Source organism: Misgurnus anguillicaudatus, unplaced genomic scaffold (genome assembly GCF_027580225.2).
Source record: "Misgurnus anguillicaudatus unplaced genomic scaffold, ASM2758022v2 HiC_scaffold_33, whole genome shotgun sequence".
Taxonomy (NCBI): domain Eukaryota; kingdom Metazoa; phylum Chordata; class Actinopteri; order Cypriniformes; family Cobitidae; genus Misgurnus; species Misgurnus anguillicaudatus.
Window position 1 is genome coordinate 5,829,380 of NW_027395283.1, and position 23,134 is coordinate 5,852,513.

General features: G+C 40.2%; 1 protein-coding gene across 1 annotated transcript; it reads left to right on the forward strand.

The window, feature by feature from the left end:
• The first annotated feature begins 448 nt into the window (after nucleotides 1-448).
• LOC129437203 (protein NLRC3-like) lies at nucleotides 449-6,346 on the forward strand. The gene is made up of 3 exons (XM_073865700.1): nucleotides 449-540; nucleotides 1,174-2,985; nucleotides 6,129-6,346. Exons 1-3 carry the CDS (start codon nucleotides 449-451, stop codon nucleotides 6,304-6,306), a joined length of 2,082 nt encoding a protein of 693 aa, XP_073721801.1. The 3' UTR covers nucleotides 6,307-6,346.
• Nucleotides 6,347-23,134: the final 16,788 nt, after the last annotated feature.

Below are 23,134 nucleotides of genomic sequence, written 5' to 3' on the forward strand. Positions count from 1 at the left end.
TAATGTCATTTACTGGCAAGAGTTTGTTCAAAGTTAAATAAATATTAAATATTAACTCTTTGTCTTTACAGAATAAAACTATACAATAACAGCCTCATGCATTCTGGGAGCCAGAAATCCTCATCAATATTTTGCTGTTTTTTTTTTGCTTCAGATTTTTTTCCCCCAAAAAGCTTTGCTTGATGTTGTTATTTTAGTTTTTCTCGGAAAAGACAAAGACTTGTAAATGTTTAATGTTCATTTAAGTTTGAACAAAATGTTGCCAGTAAATAAAATACATTTAAATCTACGATAAGTTATTGGCAACCAGCTGCCAGCAACACTGTAATTTCTACAGATTATTTTACAGTGTAAAACAAAAACATAGTATGATTTTAAGGGATTACACTGTAAAAATTGTCATATCATTGTTTGATTGTGTCTGTTTGTCTTTTGTTTAAGGTCATTAATGTTGTCTGGATCAGATCAGATCAAAGTATCTGTAAGTGATCAAACTATAAATGTTCAACAGTCCAAAAAAAGAGATTATCATAGATTCAGGTAAAATCAAAGTATTTTTTTATTTTATTACACTATAATATTAGAATAATGTTTCTTTCATGACAATTGAGCATGTGTCTACATTAATCTTAGTTTGTAGATAAATATGATTTTAACTTTCATTGTTTTCATCTTGACTAAATTCGACCAATACTGAATTTTTTTAAAATGGATACCAAATATTTGTATGTTTTTTTTTTGGTGCCCAATAACCGATATGCTGAGCTGAACCGATTTTTATTAACTGTTATACTTCTATTGTATACCACAACACTACTAAACTGAACAAACCCTTATAATAATAACAGTCATAGTTGTCTGAATAATAGAGTGATATGATGAATAATATTAATATACTGAATAATATCACTGGAAAAATACATTGTCAGGAAAGTAACAAACAAAACATCTTATGTGTTATTGAATTTCTTTACTGGTATTTTATGTTAGAATAATTATTATTTTGTTATTATAGATTATCAAATGGCTGTTGACAACACGTTATTTATCTATGCATTTACTCACAAATTATCTGTATAACAAACATTTATTTAGATGGTTTTAGCTAATTTTATCTAGTTAATGTTAACTCAAACTTGTGTTCTTATCTAATATATTACTTTTAATTTACAGTCATGAGTCTAATCTTACTGAAGTCCTGAAGACATTCAGATCAAATCTGAGGAAGAAGTTTGAGTGTTTGTATGAGGTAACATCAAATAAGAGAAACCCGACACTACTGAATGAGATCTACACAGAGCTCTACATCACAGAGAGTGAAAGTGGAGAGATCAGTAATGAACATGAGGTGAGACAGATTGAGACACAATCCAGAAGAACAACAACAGAGGAGACACCAATCAAATGTAATGACATCTTTAAACCTTTACCTGAACAAGACAAACACATCAGAAGTGTGCTGACAAAGGGAGTCGCTGGCATTGGAAAAACAGTCTCTGTACAGAAGTTCATTCTGGACTGGGCTGAAGAGAAAGAGAATCAGGACGTCCACCTCATATTTCCACTTCCTTTCAGAGAGATCAATTTGATGAAGAACAAAACACTCAGTCTTTTAGATCTTCTTCATCTTTTCTTCCCACAAACAAAAGAAATGGAAATCTTCAGTGATGAATATAAAGTGTTGTTCATCTTTGATGGTTTGGATGAGTGTCGTCTGTCTCTGGATTTTCACAGCAGTGTGAGGTTGTGTGATGTAAGTGAATCAAGCTCAGTGGACGTGATGCTGACAAACCTCATCAAGGGGAATCTGTGTCCCTCTGCTCTCATCTGGATCACCTCCAGACCAGCAGCAGCTGATCTCATCCCCTCTGAGTGTGTTGATCGAGTCACAGAGGTACGAGGATTCACTGATCCACAGAAGGAGGAATACTTCAGGAAGAGAATCAGTGATGAGAGTCTGTCTAATCAAATCATCTCACACCTGAAGTCATCCAGGAGTCTCTACATCATGTGTCACATCCCAGTCTTCTGCTGGATTTCAGTCACTGTTCTAGAGAGAATGTTGAGTGAATCAAAGAAAAGAGAGATCCCCAAGACTCTCACTCAAATGTACACACACTTCCTGATCATTCAGACAAACATCAAACATCAGAAGGACTATGAGAAGAAAGATGAAGACATGATCTTCAAACTGGGGAAACTGGCTTTTGAGCAGCTTGTGAAAGGCAATCTGATCTTCTATGATGAAGACCTGAGAGAGTGTGACATTGATGTAGCAGAAGCATCAGTGTACTCAGGATTGTGTACTCAGATCTTCAGAGAGGAGTTTGGTTTGTATCAGGGGAAAGTTTACTGCTTTGTTCATCTCAGCATCCAGGAACATCTAGCAGCTCTTTATGCTCACATCTCCTTCACAAACTACAACAGAAATGTGTTTGATCAAAGACTTAAACCAGTTCGGTTTTCTAAAAAAATGGACAGAATGAAAAATAAATTATCAGAAGAGGATTCATTATCTGAGTTACATCATCGAGCTGTAGATGAATCTTTACAGAGTAAGAATGGACATCTGAATCTTTTCCTGCGTTTTCTTCTGGGTCTTTCACTGGAGTCCAATCAGATTCTCTTACAGGATCTACTGACACAGATGAAAAGATGCTCCTACAAGAAAGAGAAAACTGTTACGTACATTAAACAAAAGATGAATGAGAATCTGTCTACAGAGAAATCCATCAATCTGATTCACTGTCTGAATGAACTGGGTGATGATTCACTGCTGCAGGAGATTCAAGATTATGTGGGATCTTCATCAGTAGGATGGACCAAACTCTCCTCTTCACAGTGGGCAGCTTTAGTTTTTGTGTTGTTGACGTCTGAGCAGCATTTGGATGAACTTGATCTATATAAATTTATTGGAGATAAAAATAAAGCAGATGAAGTTCTTGTGAAACTGCAGCTTGTGATTAAAGAAACCAAAAAACTTCAGTAAGTAAAACTAACAACAATCACATGACTGTTTACATATTAAAGCAACACTATGTAGTTTTCCATGTTAGATTGGCTTACGGCTCCCACATGAGGTTTAAAAGCGCAACAGTGCAATTGTGTTGCTTTAATACAATTCATTTAATTACTTTATGATTTTATTTTGAACTCTTACTTTGGAAGAATCTTTTCTAACAAAAGTCATTTTCTTAATGTTGTACATAAATCAGCAGTCAATCTCAAAAAAGTTCCCAACATTCTGACAGTATAAAAAGTGTTCAGTTTTCTTGACGTTCTAAGAACGTTTCTGTGTTGTCTGAACGTTAGATGAATGTTACACTCTACCATTTTCAAACGTTATGACAATTTCATGTTTTAATTTTCACACAATGTTTAAAACAACAACTTATCTACCAACTGCTACAGAATTACACTAACTTTACATTAGCATAACAAATGTGTTTTATATACATAACGTTAACACAACCAGGGAAGAACTAGCAAACAAACAGTCAAGGGTCAAGAGTTCAACTAAAACAAACACTAATTAACACCATGGTGACTTTAAATGAAACAAATCATCAACATCTAAACCTAATAAGTGAATTGTGTTTTCTACAGCATTATTTTACAGAACATTCAGAAATAATGTTTTATGGGGTGGTTTCCCAGATAGGGATTAGCTTAATCCAGGACTAGGCCTTAGTTTAATTATGAAATATAAATTGTTTTAACAAACACACCTTACTAAAAACATTACTTGTGTGCATTTTAAGGCAAAACAAATGGCATTGATGTATTTTAAAATATGTCAGTGCAAGTTGTTTTCGGTTTGGACAGCTATTACATTTACTTTAGTCAAGGACTAGTCTAATCCCTGTCTGGGAAACCACCCCTATAAATTTTAAAATAATAAAATGCAATGTTTCTCTATCATATGGCTGGACGATATGGCCAAAATTTTTATCACGATATACTTCTTGATTTCAGACGGTACGGTATAAATCCGATGACGGTATGCATATTAAAAAAGCCTCAGGAAAAACTGCCAAGAATGCCTGCAATGGATGTCTGAACCAAAAACAAACCTCTGAAAAAAACTTGGGCCACCGGGTTGTGTTTCTGTTTTGATATATTATAGATTTATTCAGTCACAGACTATTGACTTTCATTGTTCCATCTGTGTTAGTCTATAGTTTTGTTCAATTTGCTATTATAGTAATATGTGGAGAAAATATAACGTGACCCTAAAATAATTGTAGTATTTAATGTTACATACTGTAAGAAAAATTAAAATTACTGATCTACTTGTAATTGCTTAGCAAGCTAGATAGTGAAAAAGTATACATTTATTTCATGATCTAATCTAATATTTTTTATACAAAGATGACTGTGTTGACATGTTATGGTTGTCACAGTAGCAGTGTCCAAAAATATGAAGAAGTTTAAGAGAAAATATCAAACATACAGGAGCTTGAGTGATCTTGAAGCATGCAGTAGAGCTGAAGGTTTGAAAATGGGGTCCTCAGGAATGCAGTTGACTCTGTAGTTGTCTGATTTTATTGTTTTTTATAAATATCTGACGGTGGTGACGAATATGTGGGACATATTTTGAGCAATCACAAAATAATAGTAAATATTGTTCAAACTCACATTTGTAGTTTTTAATACATATTACAATGTACTCTTTCATGTGGTAAATATATTATTTAATTCAATTATAACTTTTGGCTTTTTTAATCAAGTTGAAATGATTATCTCTTAACAGAGGACAGCTGATTTTGTAGGCAATGGGCCAGCATATAATCATTAAATTAATAAAAAATAAACCTATAAAAGAACCTTACATATGTGCAAAGGACCCCCTGATTATAACATTGATTCTTTTTCTTCATGAAAATAATATTAATTTCCAACAGAATCAGCACTTTTCTTAGTGGGACATGTTTTTGCCAAAGTTTCAAGAATCAGTGATTTGATACTAGACATTTAATTATATTATACATATTACTCATAACCAGGTGACACAGCAGCATACATACTTGTATCTTTTCTCCTCATCTTTATTCTTTTCTAACCTTGGCACCTTATGGTTTAAGCCTATTTTTTCTCACCAGTAATTTAGTTTTTTGTGTTTATTACATCTCCTGTTCTCCCTCTCTATATGATGTCGTCATATCAGTGAACACCCCTGACCACTCGCTGAGTTTCACGTCTTTGTAAACGAAAGTTTAATGCATTTTAGGAAGGATTGTTCCAGTGCACTTATACAGTCATTGTAGAGGTGGGGGGTAATACAATAAACACCCGAAAGTTTTCGGGCCAGCATCATATGTCCAAATTTCAGTCAAAACCGTTCTATTTCATCATAAACAATCTGAAAACAGGGCTTTAAGTGTAAAATACCGAACTTGTCCTTTAACTACAAGACACCACACGTTTAAGAGGGAAGTAGCCCCTTGACCTGTGTTTAACATGCGTTTTTACATGTGACATGTGAACGGCCACAGGACGCCGTAATGTATCGAAATATTGGAAATGTGTTTAGAAACCATATCACTGTTATCGAAAAATATTATACTGCGAGATATATTGATATTGAATTATTGTCCAGTCCTACTCTATCATTTACATAACAAGCAAATAAGTCTATAAAACATTTGTTGTTTTAAACATTGTGTGAACATTAAAACATGACATTGACATAATGTTTGAAAATGGTAGAATCTAACATTCATCTAACATTCAGACAACCCAGAAACATTCTTAGAACATCAAGAAAACTGAACACTTTTTATGTTGGTAGAACGTTTTTGGGAACTTTCAAGGAACGTTCTTAGAACTTTTTTCTGTTAGCTGAAAGTCAGACAACATCTTGTCCATTATGAACACAAACACTGGAGTAAATAAGATCAAGTATTCAGTGTGAGTCATGAACTCAATACAGATTTATGAAGAAATGTTCATGTGGTTTAGGACATCTAACACTAATAGTCAGCTGTGTGATGGATTTATTTGACATTTAAACACACAGTGTCTCAGTTACTGAGGGATTGAAAGAGGAACATTACATGAAGAGATGGAGGTTAGAGATTTGTGTTTGTAGTTTTGGATAATTCACATAAAGTCTCTGTTCTTTACAGGTTGTGGAGTTGTGGTATCACAGATGAAGGTTGTGTTGCTCTGACTTCAGCTCTGAGATCAAACCCATCACACCTGAGAGATCTGGATCTGTCTTATAATAATCTCACAGATTCAAGATTGAAGCTGATCTCAGATGTACTGAAGAATCCTGACTGTAAACTGAAGACACTGAGGTAAGATTGTGATCTGATGTTCAGACAGAAATCACATATAGATTATAGTGAGACTATATAGAGATCATAACATCTGTAATGGATTTATAGACACTAGTCAACATTGAAAGTGGATCATAAAAGTTAATCTTAGGGTGTTTTCAGACCTGTAGATCGATTGCTTTGTTTTGAAACCGGGGATTACATGGCTACCATGTTGGTTCAGTTCGCATACACAAGGCAATATTTCCAAATGAAGCAGACTTTGTTAATAGAAATCACGTGCAAGCAGAGCCGGATTAACCCAAAGGCAAACTAGGCACGTGCCTAGGGCCCGATTGGCGGGATGGGGCCCAGACAGAGGGGGAACTTTTTTTTTTTTACAAATGTCCCATCTACATTTTCGCCGCTGTCGGGCGGGATCCCCGTATCTCCAAAACCATTATTTTTCAGGAAATTAAAAAAACGCCGTATTTTTTAAGTTATTAAACATTATTTCAATTAAAGACAAGCTTTATGGCTCGGGAGCAGAGAGATACGAACTTATGCTCTCATTGATAAAATGGTACGGACACAGACGTCGCCGCTGCCAGCAGTGTTCAACAAATACTGCGGTCACATTGAGCCTTAAAGACGATGCTTCAATAGTTAACCAAAGCTGACTGTAGTATACATCTTACTAAACTCGATTTTAAAGGTTTACGATCTATAAGTGATGCAATACAAAACACGATGAGCGGACTGCTGTCTAATAAGTGGAAATGAATCTGCTCGCAAACTTACCTTCGTGGCTCACGGGCTTCCTTCTGCACAGAACCATTACAGCTATCGACTTTTAATAAATGTACTTAAACCTAACTATTTTCACTTGTTAGTGCCTAACAAACAGAAATATTATATTAATTAAACAGCCATTTTATCTCCAATAAATAAAACATTTACTTGTGTTTAACATTCACAAAATAATTTAATGGTGGTATCCAAAACATTCAATTTAATTACAGTATTATATTAGATACATTTTAAAACTTCAATGCATGTATGATAAGCCTAGTAATACGTAAATATTTAAAATACATCAATAACTGATATCATAGGTTAACACAGATAAAATCATAGTTAAGTCTTTCTTTATTAAGCCCATTACTGAGTGTATTTGTGTTTGTGAGTTTATGACTGTTGTTGTTTGAGGTGGTGACTCGGATGGGGACGCCAGTCATCAGAATGGTTGATTTTCAAGTTCATAGTTCTAATCTGTACCTGACAGAGTTCCTTTAAAGGGATACTTCATCGATTTAGCATTCAGCTTTGTATCTGTAGAAACCCGGCAGTATTACTGAATGACCATGTTTCCCTCCATCATTTCCCCCTGAGAGGAGAGATATCTGCATTTTGGTTCTGCAAAAAAGTCCTCCGATGATGTAATATGACGATTTTTGCATCATCGGAGGACTTTTTTGCAGAACCAAAATGCAGATATCTCTCCTCTCAGGGGGAAATGATGGAGGGAAACATGGTCATTCAGTAATACTGCCGGGTTTCTACAGATACAAAGCTGAATGCTAAATCGGTGAAGTATCCCTTTAAGGACACAGACATAGAGACAGAGCGCAGCGCGTCACAACCTGAAAACCACGCCCACCGGGGGGGAAAGCAATCCAACAGTCTCCATTGACTTTGTATTGCAAAAGGCCGCCTCCTTGTCATTTCTGGCTTATAACAAAAAACTGAATAATGCCTAAAAGCTGCTTTGGGACAATATGTACAGCTAACAAGCCAAAGAACCCAGAAATAAGTTTTTATAAGCTGTCGAGCCGTAAAACCCAGTCTTTAAGGAGAATAAAGTGGATCGCCGATTACGTTTCCCCCTATTGGACGCAGTTTTACTAATAGGAGTACTATGAAAAGTTGCCTGTTTCCATTTTTGTGTCTAAACGCTCGTTTTTTGAAGTCGACAGCTTATAAAAAATTATTTATTTATTTTTTTGGCGTGTTAGATGTACACCTTGTCACACAGCAGCTTTTAGATATTAATCTGTTTTTAAGTTTAATCTGTAAATAAGTTTTTATAAGCTGTCGACCCCAAAAAACGAGCGTTTAAAGACACAGAAATGGATACAGGCAACTTTTCATAGTAATACTATTAGTAGAACTGCGTCCAATAGGGGGAAACGTAGTCGGCGATCCACTTTATTCTCCTTAAAGACTGGGTTTTACGGTTCGACAGCTTATAAAAACTTATTTCTGGGTTCTTTGGCTTGTTAGCTGTACATATTGTCACACAGCAGCTTTTAGGCATTATTCTGTTTTTTGTTATAAGCCAGAAATGACAAGGAGGCGGCTTCTCGCAATACAAAGGCAATGGAGACGGTTGGATCGCTTTCCCCCCCGGTGGGCGTGGTTTTCAGGTTATGACGCGCTGCGCTCTGTCTCTATGGTTGCTGCAAAAAATAAATAAATAAAGGACAAACGATCATTTCCCTACGTTATATAAGGCATGTTTGCGTATAATAACGAGGCAAAAAAAAACAGTTCCTTGCATAATAATTCATGACTGCAATGGCAGAACTAGCGGGGTCAAGATTTTTTTCTTTAAGCCCCACAAAAATCACGTTAGATACCAAACATGATAACAAAACCAATGGATAGTGGCCAACTAAGTCAAATGCAAGCAATATGTGCTTTAAATTCACTTCACAAACGTGAATAGCGTAAAGAAAAATCTAGCAGCCTCAGAAACGATACATTACAGTTTAGCACTACCATTACCGTCGAGATAAAACTGTTATACATAATATAAAAACTGTTATTATATAATTCATATAACTGAAACATAAATAACCAGTGTTTTGAGGACATTTACCTCAGCGGACGTGTTGCTCGACGAGGATTTCGTTGCGATTCTCAATCTTGAAGAGAAATATGCAGCGAAGCTCTCCCGCGGATTACTGACACCTATTGGTTATTTACTTGTACTACTGCCTTAACAATGACACTCCCAATGGATAAGGTGAGGATAATTTTATAGCATTCAATAGAGCCGTGTAATGACGTATAAATAATAAATTTCGCAAAAAATTGTCTGATAGACTGGTTAATATACAACACATGACTTAACTTGGTATACAAACAACCAATTTGTAAGCAAAGACTAGGCTATGTAAAATGTGAATTCACTTTTATTAGTAACTTTGGTAAGTTTCAGATTTCAATTCATAAATAACCTCGATGGGGGGGGCAAAAAATGCAGCCTGCCTAGTGTAGTCCATTTATTTAATCCGGCTCTGCGTGCAAGTAAACTTTAAAAAAATGTGGGACACTTAGTAAATTAAAGAAATTATTTAAAAATAATGCACTAAAACTATATGAAACTAGTTAAAGAGTGATAACTGAACAAGTAGCTTTGTTGAATTTTGGATTATGAAACTGTATGCATATGCAAAATTAATGTTTATAATTTTATCAGTATTTGATTGATAACATGGTATAGGGTAATACATTTTTATCTTATTATTTATTTTATGTTGTTAAAATATGATGTTTAAAAAGGGTAGGCATTATATGCAAGGGCTTCACCCTACACCTGTTTCAGACTGAAGCATATATTTTGTTGCTTGTTAGCTCAACTGTGTTGACTGTCAGTCTGAAATAAATCATTCATTCATTCATTCATTCATTCAACTTTCCTTTAATTGCTCAGAGTGCATCTGTTTATTTTCTGTGATTCTGCTTAAATTGTCTGTCAGGATTAGAGCCCGAAGCCATTTGTTTTGAGAATAATGGCTGGCTGATGAAGTTATTGGCTGGCTAGCCGGCTCAGCCAAAACCTAAATGACTGCTGCAGCCAAACTTTTCATAGCTGCAAATGACTGAAGCTGCCACAACATGTCTACAGATGTATATGTTATACTGATTAACTAGATCTCAATCTTTCCAGGTAATGAGAAAATGAGACTGATAAAAAATGTAATATAAACACTAGGGCTGGGTATTGTTTGGAATTTCATAATTTGATTCGATTCCGATTCTTGAGGCTTCGATTCGATATTGATTTGTTTGCTTCAATATCGATTAAATAATAAGTAGATACACAAGTAATTAAGTACCTGAGTAGCCTATATTTTAATTTTAGCTTTTGGTGAAGACTTGAACGGAGTGCAGCTGCTGTTTGCCATCTTGCTGTTTTGGTAAAGCATGTCTTGTACAACACTAGAGCAGGGCTATTCAGTTAGTTTGTCATGGGGGCCAGTTCATGAAAAGCATCTCAAATAAGGGGCCGAAGATATATCAATGATTATGACTACATACTTTATGACTGCATAACAACAAAATCAGTGCATTGTACAATAAGCTTTTTCTACATCCAGACATGTTCATATGTTGTATTTTAAAACTGCATAACAACATAAGTGCACTGTAAGATGCTTTAATTTACATTTAAAGGTGTAAATAAGAGCCATATCACACTCATTGAGAATTTAAATTGTTTACTCACTTTAGTACACATAACAAAAAAGTTTACAATATGTAACATAACATTGTTTTATGCTGTTTTTGTCAAAGCTAATTATTTCACTACCCCTATTTAAACTACAACAGCCATCTTAATAACTGGCAAACATTAGTCTAGCTTCTAATAAGAGAAATTATACTTTTAGATTTCGCTAGAGCAGTAAAATCAGGTGTATGTTTGTCAGTAGATACGCGTTCAGTGGTGCAGGTGTTGGGCACGATGGGTGATTAACTGTTACTAATCGTTTCAATGCGTTTCCTTTATTAAGACATCTAATGTCATTGTGGATAAGCAAGTCATCATTGAGCCGACATATAAAACAACAACTGTCGTAAAAGGCGGTTTTGTAAATACAAGTGAGTCCGTGGTCTCACCACTGTCAGTCATCGCGTCTTGATATGCGGGCGCGAGCGGCTCGCGTTGGACCAAAGCGCGAATATAAACACGTGACACAGCTGCTCGCGCCAGTCACGTGACTCATGCTCTGCATCTCATGCTGTAACAGATGCACACTCATCAACTCGTAACTGTAGGGCCCGTTGTCCAACTACATTTATTTTAATTCTACATTTATTTATTCTAGAGATGTCTTTTTCACAGAATACATAAAGGGCCGGATCAAATTACCTCGGGGGGCGGGCGCTAGAGTTCATAGGATTTGATGATTGAATATTGAATTGAGGAACAAATAATTGCAATGCATTGATGAATCGATATTTTTACCCAGCCCTAATAAACACACACTGTTATCAGTATTATTTTGGACAAAGTTTTGCACATTTCACTTCAATGTACACTGAATCATGCGTTGTGAATTAGCAATGTGGAAACGATGGTTTGTTACTGCAGTTATATCAGTGCTTAAAATCTCTCCGTTCCAGAATATTTGGTTCATAACATCAATCTTTGATTCAGGTTTGTGCAACTGTGCCCTGAAGATTTAACAAAAGTCTGGGTAGGTCTAAGTTAAAAAAAAGTAAGTAGGAATTAGGAAAGTATGTGAGAAGTGAGATCAAAATTACCTTTCTTGCTTCTTTCCGCCATTTAGATCAGTGCGAGAAAAAAATGCATCGCTTCTTCTGTAGCAATGTTATTTGTTTAGTCTCCGGAGGTCGCATTTTTACACTGCATACGTCAATCGAAAAAGACAATCAAAATAATAACAATTATAAAGTTTATTCTTAGTTAATTGTAAATTGTTGTAATATGCGTATGGCTTGCAAATGTAATGCTCAGTTAACTTAAATAAACCAGGCTTGATGACGTATGCAGCCTGCATATGCGACCTCCGCAGGCTGTAACCTTTGGATTGAGAAATGGCCTCTGTGTATCGTAGCAACGAGTGAGCACAAGATTGTGCTGTTATGAAACCAGTCGGAAAATAGATCTCGTGTATTGGTTTATATATTTTGTGTGTGTATGTCTCTAGTGATAGAATTATTATTTGATGCAAATAATTCAAGCCGGCTCAGCCAAACTTTATCATCTCAATTTGGCTTAGGAAATTATTGGCAGGCGGCAGCTGAACTTCTAAATGGTGGAAATGGCGGCGCCTAGCGGCGGCTCCGGGGTCTAGTCAGGATTTTTTGTGGGCGGAGCCAAACTGGTTGCAGAAAGTGACAAGTATGACTCGCTGCAGCATGCGGTGGACATCCAACCCCGCCCACATCCAAGTGTCACGCCAGATGCCACGCCCATGTCCAATACGTCACCGCGTGACTCCCATATATGGCAACTATCGGAAGTATGTCGAATTATTCAGTTTATGGCGCTGTCTGGACTGGAGATCTAAATAAAATAATGTTATATTTCGTTTTACCAATACGTTTTCTTATGTTTGTAAAGGATGTCTATGCTAAAATGGCACACATTTAATCGAGGTCACCTCCTAAATCCGTAAAGAATGTATAATACACGGAGCTAATGTCATCAGAACGTCTAACGTTAAATTGCGTATACTTCACCTTATAATGTGTAGCGAATTTATGCGGGAGGAGGGGAATAACGTTATTTGAAACACTATGAACCTCCGACCGAAGCACTACGGGGATTCCCAAGGGAATCTTAGATTTTAGCTCAAAAGGGAATATTGTGTATAATTAAATGTAATTAACTATACAAGTTTATCAGGTTTTACCTGACGTAGCAGAATTAATAATAACAATTAATTAATATGTTCGTCCACCGAAGACATATATCCATAATCGTATATTAACGTCTAAGAAATGTTAATTTCATGGCCTTTAAAATTAACCTTCTTACTGATATACAGTGCTACTCGCAGCGTGTAGCTGGATCAAAAGGCAGAAATAGTGACTTTAATTTCATGAGCATTGAACACAGAAACAATTCAATTGTGAAAATGCAAAACCGGTTTGTTAACTAGAAAACGAAGTACACATAATGACTAACTAAACATACACACATACAATAACATAAAACATAGATGAGAAAGAAAAGATTGAAAATAGCTAGAGAGAATAAAAGATTGGCAATAGCACTATTGCTTAACATCTGCACAAACCATCGGATAATCTCTAAGGATCGCCTTAATTTTCATAAGGGGTAAAGCTTGAACATCAGCGAGTAAAACGAGTTTATACTTGCGTTTGGCTCTTTGTGATGCGGTGCGAAGTTTCTTATGCTCGCGGTGCGAGCAAGGAGAGAGAGAGAGAATCCAGGTGTGTTCGTTTAAGATGGAAGTCCGTTAAGTTGTTTCGTAGGGCGGATTGGTCCGCGGGGTTTTTCCGAACTCTAGCGCAAAGCCAGGAAAGACTGTCCTGAAGAGACAGGGCTCAGAGAAAAGATGATGAATTCGAGGGACTCTGGGTGAGTCTCAGCGAGTTTCCAAACTGCGCTGACGGGTTACCTGAGTAACCGGGTGATTGAGCGCTCATGAGTGAACTAAGCCACTGTAACGACTGAGCCAGATCAGACACACAATAACTTCTTGTATTTCATAAATATAACTGCAGACCCTCACCCAACAAGCAGGTCTGTAACACTACCCCCAAAACTGCTTTTAACACTTCAAAGCAGAACAGACCTCTGGTGACTATGGCAACACATCAAGATTACAAGTTTTATGACCACAAAAGAATGTGGGAGATTCTGGGACAGACAAAGAAACTTTCTATTTAGTCATGCATGTATTCACTAATAAATGTATTGGGAGTTGTCTTAATCAACTATTTCTAATCTCATCATGGATTATGTTCTTGGTGTTTATGTTATATTAGTATATCAACCCAAACTAGTTTAAATGAATGTTTAGTATTACTTACTTAATCCAAATCATATCTAGTCCTTGTTTGGTATCTATGTAATCCATTTTTGATTTCCTGAATGATAATATTCTTTGGGGTGGTTTCCCGGACAGGGATTAGACTAGTCCTAGACTAAAATAAATGTAAGAGCTGTCCAAACTCAAAACAACTTGCACTGACGTACCTTAAAATACACCAGTGTCCTTTGTTTTGCCTCAACATGCACATAAGTAATGTTTTTAGTAAGGCATGTTTGTTAAAACTAGTTATATTTCCCAATTAAAATCAGGTCTAGTCCTGGCTTAAGCTAATCCCTGTCTGGGAAACCGCCCCTTTATGTTTAGGAAACTCTTTTTCATAATAACATTATGAAACTCTTTAACATTTCCACCTTAACATCGAATCCAATTCCATATGCAAAACAGCATGTTGGAAGACAAAGACAGTTGACTTTCCCTCTGAAAGTGTGACCTCTGATTGGGTCACCTCTTGTGTGACCTCTTAACAGCTTAAAAACCCCTACCCAAGAACACACACATCTCTTAAGTTTTTCTTTCTGGATACATTCGAGTCCTTTCAGGACTCTCATCAGGATGAGGATGCTAAACTAGACGTTTCCAGCATACCTCTAAGTTTGTGCCAGGCCTAAGGCCTTGTCTTTTTCATTTACCAAGGATCATCTGCATCAAGCTGGTTTTTCTATCATCAATCCTTTCAGCCAAGATCAACTGAAGCCTCACCAAACTACATCAGGACACTTTCTTTTAAAGGCGGAGTCCACGATGTTTGAAAGCCAATGTTGATATTTGAAATCACCCAAACAAACACGCCCCTACCCCAATAGAATCTGGACCTTCTGTTGATAGACGCGCCCACACATACGCAACCCGGCATTTGATTTGATTTGATTGGCTATAAGTGTGTTTTGGTAGTCGGCCCGTCTCCTTTTCCAACGCGTTTTTCAAACATCGTGGACTCCGCCTTTAATGGGCAAGACATGCAAGTATCATACTTAGTCTTATTCACTGATGCATCACGCATCATTATTCCCTTTAACTAAGGTGCATTCACATTAAGTAACTGATGCGGTTCGTTTTAGCCTTTGATCTGCTGAATTACAAATACTGCCATAACTTCATGCTTTATTCTTTTCTCTACTTAAACCTTTACCTTCTTCCAATGCTGAACTGTATGTATGTGTGTGTGTTTGTATGTTTAGAGTAGTGTGTTTAGTTAGTCAATAAAATCTGATTTTGTATCACACATGATGTTGTTTGTAGTTCATGCTCATAATCTGGAGTCACTAATCATTAAAGGTATCGCTACCTGCTCTTAAAGGGATACTTCATCGATTTAGCATTCAGCTTTGTATCTGTAGAAACCCGGCAGTATTACTGAATGACCATGTTTCCCTCCATCATTTCCCCCTGAGAGGAGAGATATCTGCATTTTGGTTCTGCAAAAAAGTCCTCCGATGATGTAATATGACGATTTTTGCATCATCGGAGGACTTTTTTGCAGAACCAAAATGCAGATATCTCTCCTCTCAGGGGGAAATGATGGAGGGAAACATGGTCATTCAGTAATACTGCCGGGTTTCTACAGATACAAAGCTGAATGCTAAATCGGTGAAGTATCCCTTTAAAGCTGTTGGATCAATTTTAGGATATTCATCTCCTTAGCCAAGAGAGCTATATCCTAATTTAGTCTTTAGTGTCTTACTAAACATTCGCTGGACGAGTGTTGGCCAGACACCCAAGACCTTTATTTGATCCACATACTTATAATGGATTACAACCCATTGTAAGTACTTTACATTTGAGCTTATGTTTGTTTCCCTTAATTGGGATGGTGGAGAATGTTTTTAAAATATTAATAATTAATATTATTAATTATTATTTATCATTAAGCCCCTCCTTTAAAATCGCTACACCACTGACTGAGATACTGAGAGAATTGAGCAATTGATCGAATTGAGCAATTGAGCGAACTGAGCAATGATGACTTGGGCGATAGGCCGTTTTGACCTTTCACACGCCCAGCCCATTTTAGGTGAATGACCAATGTGCGAAGTGTTCAATCGCGTGGGGAAACAAGCCTTTGTTCTTTCAGACATCACATTTGCGTAATTGCATAATGATAAAAGTTTGTTTCCAAAACTCTTCAAATCGATATTGAATGATATTGATGCGGCTCATGGTAATATGATACATAGACATGATTAGGAAATAAAGAGTAGGTTAATTTGATACTAGACAAGACATGGGTTTAAGATCAAGTTGAATAATAATTTCATACCTAAGATATGAACCATGCTACAGTGAACAAAATCTAACTAAAGTGTTAACACACAGTTACATCACACATACATGATCATGCAGTAAAGGGATATAACATATATATACATTTAAACAGCTCATTGTGATCTTTCAATGTGGTTTCATCACAGACATATAGTCTGTGCCCCCTGCTGTGTCTCTGGCGATCGTTGTTCGATCGGCTCTGATGGAATTCCTTTGAACCTCCTTTTACGACGGCATTTGTTTTAATTGTCGCCCACTTTACAGCCTTGATAGGTGATAGAGGAGACAGGGTTATCTAATTATCACAATAATAGGGCTGTTTAAATCCAGATGCCCAATGGCCTCTATTTGACTCCGAGCCATTTGCTACATATCCCCCCTTCATGGCCACCAGGGTCTTGAGAGACTTTGGTGGGCGATGGTTCACTAGGCAATGGTTGGACAGGTCATTTGGTCTGGATGGCAGGTGTATCTTAATTTTCTGCAGCGCTTCGGCGTGCCTGCAGAGGGGTGATTTCGATGAGGTTGGGCTCTTGCTCGGCTTGTGTGTCTTGCTTCCCACGGTTCCGCTTGAAGGCTCGAGGGAGGGCAGCTGTGCACTTGTTCACTGTTTCCTGCATCCCGCTGACTCTTCGGTACAGGATGAAAGTGAGGCCAAGAGTAAGGGCGTATCCTACTCCTGTGGAGAGGCACAGTACCGTGTCAGCGGCGGTCAAGGTTCGGAAAACAGGGAGGCTGTGCATAGCTGGCATGCGAGCAAGTGCTTGGAGGGCAGTGTCGATGGGCGTGACATCAATTAGTTGGGTCCCCCCTTCTGCAATCCTCATCTCCAATTCAGGGTCTAAAGTGAAGTTGTGGCCCCTGAAGAAAGTTGAAAATCCCAGTTCGGTGTGGTCCTCCTCACTGGGAAGGTGATAGAGTGCGAGTTCATCGATGTAAAGAATCGCACCTTTTGGAACTTGGATCCACATCGTCTGGTTTGGTAGACTGAAGCGGGTGGCTGTGTCGTGTTGGTCGTAGGTCAAAGTGGCCGTGCTGGCTGGGGTGTTGAACAGCCATCGGTCACCTACGATCTCAGCTTGGGTGTTAGTGCCCTCGGCTCGTGGTTTAGCTGAGGCAGGACAACTAGAGTCAATCTTCATGGGCCGCAGCCCACAGATGCCGTCAGTGTTGTCCCGAAGGAAAGGTTTTCTGGGGCAGAGATAATGAATGTCTTTAGTGAGGCTGCACATGCGCAGGTTTGGTGCAAGGTACAGCTGTTCATTGCTGTCATGGTAAGCCACAACGTCGGGGGTGCGTATTCTGATGTGGGTGTTTCCCTGCCAGAAGCCAACATTGACAATGTCTTTGAGTCTGTAGATGTTGTGTGACTCGATGATTGGCAGGTTTATCAGAAAAGCAAGTTCGCCTTGTTCAGGGGCAATGCTTAGTGGGATTGCGCTACCTAGGGAGTAGGCCAGATGCGCCTGCAGGGTTTTTGTTGAGCCTGCAGTGGCAGAGGATAAAATGGTCTGTACCAGGCTTAGGGGTACCAGGCAGGGTGGAATGGCTGCTGTGGCGGCTCCGAGTAGGGCTCCCAGGAACCGCTTGGGATGCTTGGTTTGTCTGCCAAGACCTGCCTGTGTGACAGTCATCTTCTGAAGTGGGTATAGCATGTGTTTGATATCGGCCTCTGCGTGAAACATAGCGTTCTGCGCCCATCGTTCTCCTGACCAACTGGTTTCTGGTGCTGATGCTGTGTAGTGTGCTCTGTAGACATCATGGGGGTTGAGTCGGACATAGACTTTTTGGCTATGTGTTCTGCAGTTCGTGATCAGGAGTCCAGGTTGCTCTTTAAGGACGATGCCTGAGGCGGGACCCGGCGACACGATTTCAGGTTGCGACCATCCCCCCTGTAGGCTGATGTACAGAACAGTGATCCACAGCAGCATCCTGGTGACAGAGAGGGAGAGAGAGAAGGAACAATAGGTGGGCGCTACAGGTCCTTGTTTGGTCAGGACAGTTCTCTTTCTTTTCATTAGCGGCTGTTCCCTAGGTGGCAGAGTTCTAGTGATGAGGCAGTGTGGAGGGAGTTTGGCCTGGTTAGTGCTCGTCCCCCCTTTACTGTCATGCCACCATGTTGAGTGTCTCTTGACTTGGTTCTGGTGGACCCATCTGAAAATTGGTTCCTTCTGACTCCTGCCCATCTTGATCTGGTATGCAATGGGGGAGAGTTTGTCCACAATCTCATGAGGTCCTGTCCAGTGTGGCAGAAATTTCTTTGACAGCTGACGGTGAGCTGTCTGAATTGGCTGAGCGAAACTGCAGTACCAGATCTTAGTCGTTTGAAAAGCGAAGGTCGTTCCCAGATGAAGTTCATCCAGGTACTGGTGAGTGGTGTGTGCTGTGGTCTCGATGGTGTCATTGGGTGCTGGAAGGCATTCTACCATCTTTGTGAATTTGCAGATGACCGTGAGAAAGTATTTGTTGCCTCTTGTTGACCTGGGTAATGGTCCAACCCAGCCTATCTGGAGGTCTGACAATGGGAAGTTGACACCTCTTTTTTGAAGTGGTCCTCCATGGTTTGGCTTAGTCGGTTGGAACTGGCAGCAAACCAGACATTCCTTGATGTATTCTTCTACATCCTGCTGCATTCCAGGCCAGTATGCCACCTGTTTCAGTGTTTCATACGTGTCTTTTGTGCGGTGGTGTCCGGCACATGCTGTGTCATGCGCATACATCAATATGACCCCCCCATGGGCCTGAGGAACCACAAGCGCAGGTGTAGTGCGGTCATCAGGGACATACCCGAGGATGTTGTGTTGTATGCGCAGCAGGTGCCTGACATCGTTGAGACGTTTGCGGGTTGGAGCAGCAAACAGGTCAGAGTTTGTGATAGGGTAGGTGGAGGGGTCTGAGAGGTGGTTTAACATAGCTTGGGTAGCGATGTTAAAGGTTTGTAGTTTCTGATGATCTGCATCATCCTGCATGGCATCTGCATCTTTTAAATTTTGTTGAACTTGTGTGTCAAGTCCTGGGTATGGCTCTGAGTCTTTGGCTGGATGCAGAGTGCAGAGCAGTGAACTTTTGAAGTTTAGGTCTGAGACGAAGTTCCCGCGGCTGGCTGGGGGGTCGTCCATGACCTGTGTGACCTGGCAGTTTACCTCAGATGATCTGGCTGATTGAAAGGGTAAAGGTTCTCGCACTTGAGCCCAAATTTTTAACTGTTTAAAGTCCATTAAGGGTTCAAAGAGGTCTAGCAGGTCTTTGCCAATGAGGAGAGGGTATGAATCCATTGGTGAGATGTACACAGGGTGTATGATGCTCATAGGACCGATCGTCAGGTGGATGGGAATCACCTGTTGCAGTTGAACTTCAGTCTGGCTGTAAGACTGCACATTCACCATACACCTTTGGGGTTTAAGGGTCAGATTTTGGGCCTTAGCTCTGTTCTGGAGTCTGGTGAAAGCTGGGATGACATCAGCATTAGGTCAGCTCCGGTGTCGACTAGGGCTTCTAGTTCAACCTCATTTTCCAAGGTGATGGATAGATATAGCTTTTTGGCTACTCCTCTTTCAATCAGGTTTCCCAGGAGGCTTGGTACTGGGGCTGTGGTATTAATGGGAAGGCAGTTAAGGCTGGTTTCTTGTGACTCTGTAGGGAAGGAGACACTTAACACAGCACTCTCTGGTACTTGCAGGCTTTGGTTGGTTGTGTTTGAGATATTGTTTGTATGCCAAAGTCTTTGGTTTGTGGGATGAATAAGGAGTCGGGTTTGTCTTCGTGGTCCTCCTTGTGGGGCCTCTTTTGGATTAACTCCTTCAATATTCTCAGAATCTCTGCTGTCTCAGACGTGTCTGTGTCACTTTGTTTCGGGGGTAGCTCAGACGTAGCCTTGCTCTGTGTGTATCGAGACTGATCTCTCTGTTGACTGTTACCAGTATTTGATCTGCCAGGTGCAGGACGGTTACCTCTAGGTCGTCGGCCAGGTTCCCACGAGCCGCCACCCTTCTGGTTGTTTGATGAGTTTGGCCGGCTCCATGACCTCTCGGCGCGTCCCATTTGGTGCTTGGGACGAGCCCCTTCATGGCCGTACCATTCCTGGCTGGCTGTAAAGTCTCTTGGCCCTCTTGGCCCTCTGTTGAAAGGTCTTTCACTGTGGCGTTGTCGTGCGCCCTCCAGTGGTAGTTCAGGGTACAGTTCAGAGACGGGGAGAATGACAGGGTTTTTAACAGTCTTTTCAGAGGCCGCTCTTTGTTTACCATAAGCTTTCTGGGCCAAGTCCCGCAGCTGCCTGGTTGTCATCGTGCGAGGGCAGGCCATAACCCCTAAGTGTTGGCTTACTGTGAAGTGAAGATTTCGCAGGAAGAGGGTCCTGAAGTTAAAGTCCTCCTCCATTCCTGGCTCATTCCGTGAGCCAAAGTAAGCTCGCCTGAGTCTGTTGTAGTAGGCCTGTGGAGTTTCGTTTCTGCTCTGTTTGAGGTCCATTGCTGTAACTAGTCCTTGTTCTGCCTCTGGATCCGAAAACTCTTCTATAAAAGCCTTTTGCAGCTGCTCGTAATCCATCTTGACGTTTTCTGGCTGCCGGTCAAGGAAACTCCTCACCTCACGACTGGAAGTAACCCGTAGCAGATACAGTTTGTCTCTTGTGGTTACATTTGGCAGTGTTTGCAAATAAAAGTCAATGTCCTGCAGGTAAGAGTGGATATCATGGCCACCTGCAGGCTCTGGGGTAAATGTTGGAATATTTCTAGCCAGCTTGTCGAGGTCTTTGGGTGCCACGCCGGACATGTCTGCAGGTGACCTCGGGAAATTTGTCTGTCCCCACCCCCCTATGGTAGTGAGAGGTTCGGGGATGCTGGCTGATGTCTTTAACAGTGGGCTCCCGCCCCCCTTTTCAACAGAAAAGCTTTGGTGGGGGGTGCAGGCTCACTGGTTGAATGAAAGGGAAAGGTTGCTTTTTCCCTTACTTGTTCAGCTTGCAGTTTATATGCATAAATGAGTTCTCTTTGGGCGGAGTCAAGGTCGTCCCTAGCCTGGTCTCGTTGCTGAGCCAGAGCTCGACCTTCATCTCGAGCCGCTCGCAGGTGATTCTCACAGGCCTTCAGCTTGGCATCACGTTCCTTCAGTTCTGCCTTTGCTCTCACCAGAAGATGTTCAGCCTGCTGGAGCTTTCCAGACAGCTCTTCTCTGGCTGTCTTTTCCTGTTGCTCCTTGTGCTCTGTGTCTGTGCAGAGTTTTGACAAGGCCTCTTGGAGTTGTCCAATCTTGTCCTTTAGCCTCCAGTGCTCCTCCTCCGTTGATGGTTGTTGAACCTCTAATCCCTGTGTCAGCTGATCTAGACGATTCTGCGCGTCCTCCTGATTCCTCCGTGCCTCTGCTGCTTGGAGCTGTAGAGCTGCTGCATCCTGTTCCAGTTGGGCGATGTTCCTTTCGCCCAGCTTTAGCTGGATGATGAGGTTGTGAGCGATGGCACCTGTGATCTTGGCTATATCCTTGTGACTGTAGCTCCTCGTTGGGTCGTGGGCTATGAGCTTGTCCAGGGTGCCGTCGAGTTGCTCTCTTTCCAGGTGTTGCAGTTCATTGGCGAGGTTGGGCAGGAGTTCAGATGTCACAGCGCTGAGCCAGGCCTCTAGCTCGTCCCAGTGGTTGACAGGGCTTGGTAATCTGGACATGTTGACGCACTGATAGAAGAGAAAACACAAAGAGCCAATGCAAGTCCGCACAGTTCAGCGAGCTACGGCAATAATATTTATATATAGGGGCTATGAGCTTATTATCAGGGCCTTTCTCCGGCGGCACAGATAATCAGTGTGGGGAAATAAGGGAAAAATTTTAGTAATTTGTCGCTTTGTTAAAACCTATAGGTCGCCTTGGACATTTGGTTATTCGAGCGTATTACTAATGAATTCTCCTAATGGTTTGTGCAGTTTTGCTCTTTCAGCCCAAAATAAAATGAATCAAAATAATTAAAATTAATTAATTATAATGATAAAAATAAAATAAAACACAAAAAATAAAGAATGAGGAGGATAGGTTGCTAGAAATGTAATGAAACAGGAAAGGGAAAAGAGAGGAAAAACCAAATAAATAATAAAAAAATAATAATAATAAAAAAAAAATAATAAAATAAAACTGAAAATGGGAATTGAGACAGCCAACAGACGAAGTCCTAAGGCTGGGAAAATGAAAAGGATAGGAGGTGGAAAAAGGGGTTTCCTGTTTCAGCTTAGCAGGTTCTCTACCCTAAATTTGATGACAGGGCCTTACAGAGAGAGGGCACTATGTAGTCATGCGAGCTAGGGGAGTGGCTTAGCTAGATTGGCTGGGCTAAACCCAACCTGAGAGGGATCTGGTGCCTCTAGTGGCTACAGAGTGGAGAAAAGTGCATCTCTTTTACACCAACACTTGTTGACTATTTAAAACAACCCAGGGTGGAACACAGAGACAAGGCGCTTCCCTGAGCACGCAGCCAAGAGTGCCGGGCCTTCTGCCCTCTCCACCTCGACCGCTCAACAGTCACACCCTTCACACCGCCGGGCCGCACTCAAAGGTGTCACCCACCAACTGGCACTGCCGCTAGGGCTTTTGTGTGTCAGCTGGCAAGGTTAGCGATTGGAGTGCCCGGTGGCAGAGGTTGCACTGTGTCTTGCTGCCTAAGGTGCTAAAGGAGGGAGCTACCGCAGCACCCCGACTGTACACACTCGAGTCAGTTCATCGGGACCGGTCTCTTGTAGAACTCACCGCTGGCGAAGCCTCTGATTCATCTATCAAGTGTTAGCTTTCAAGAGA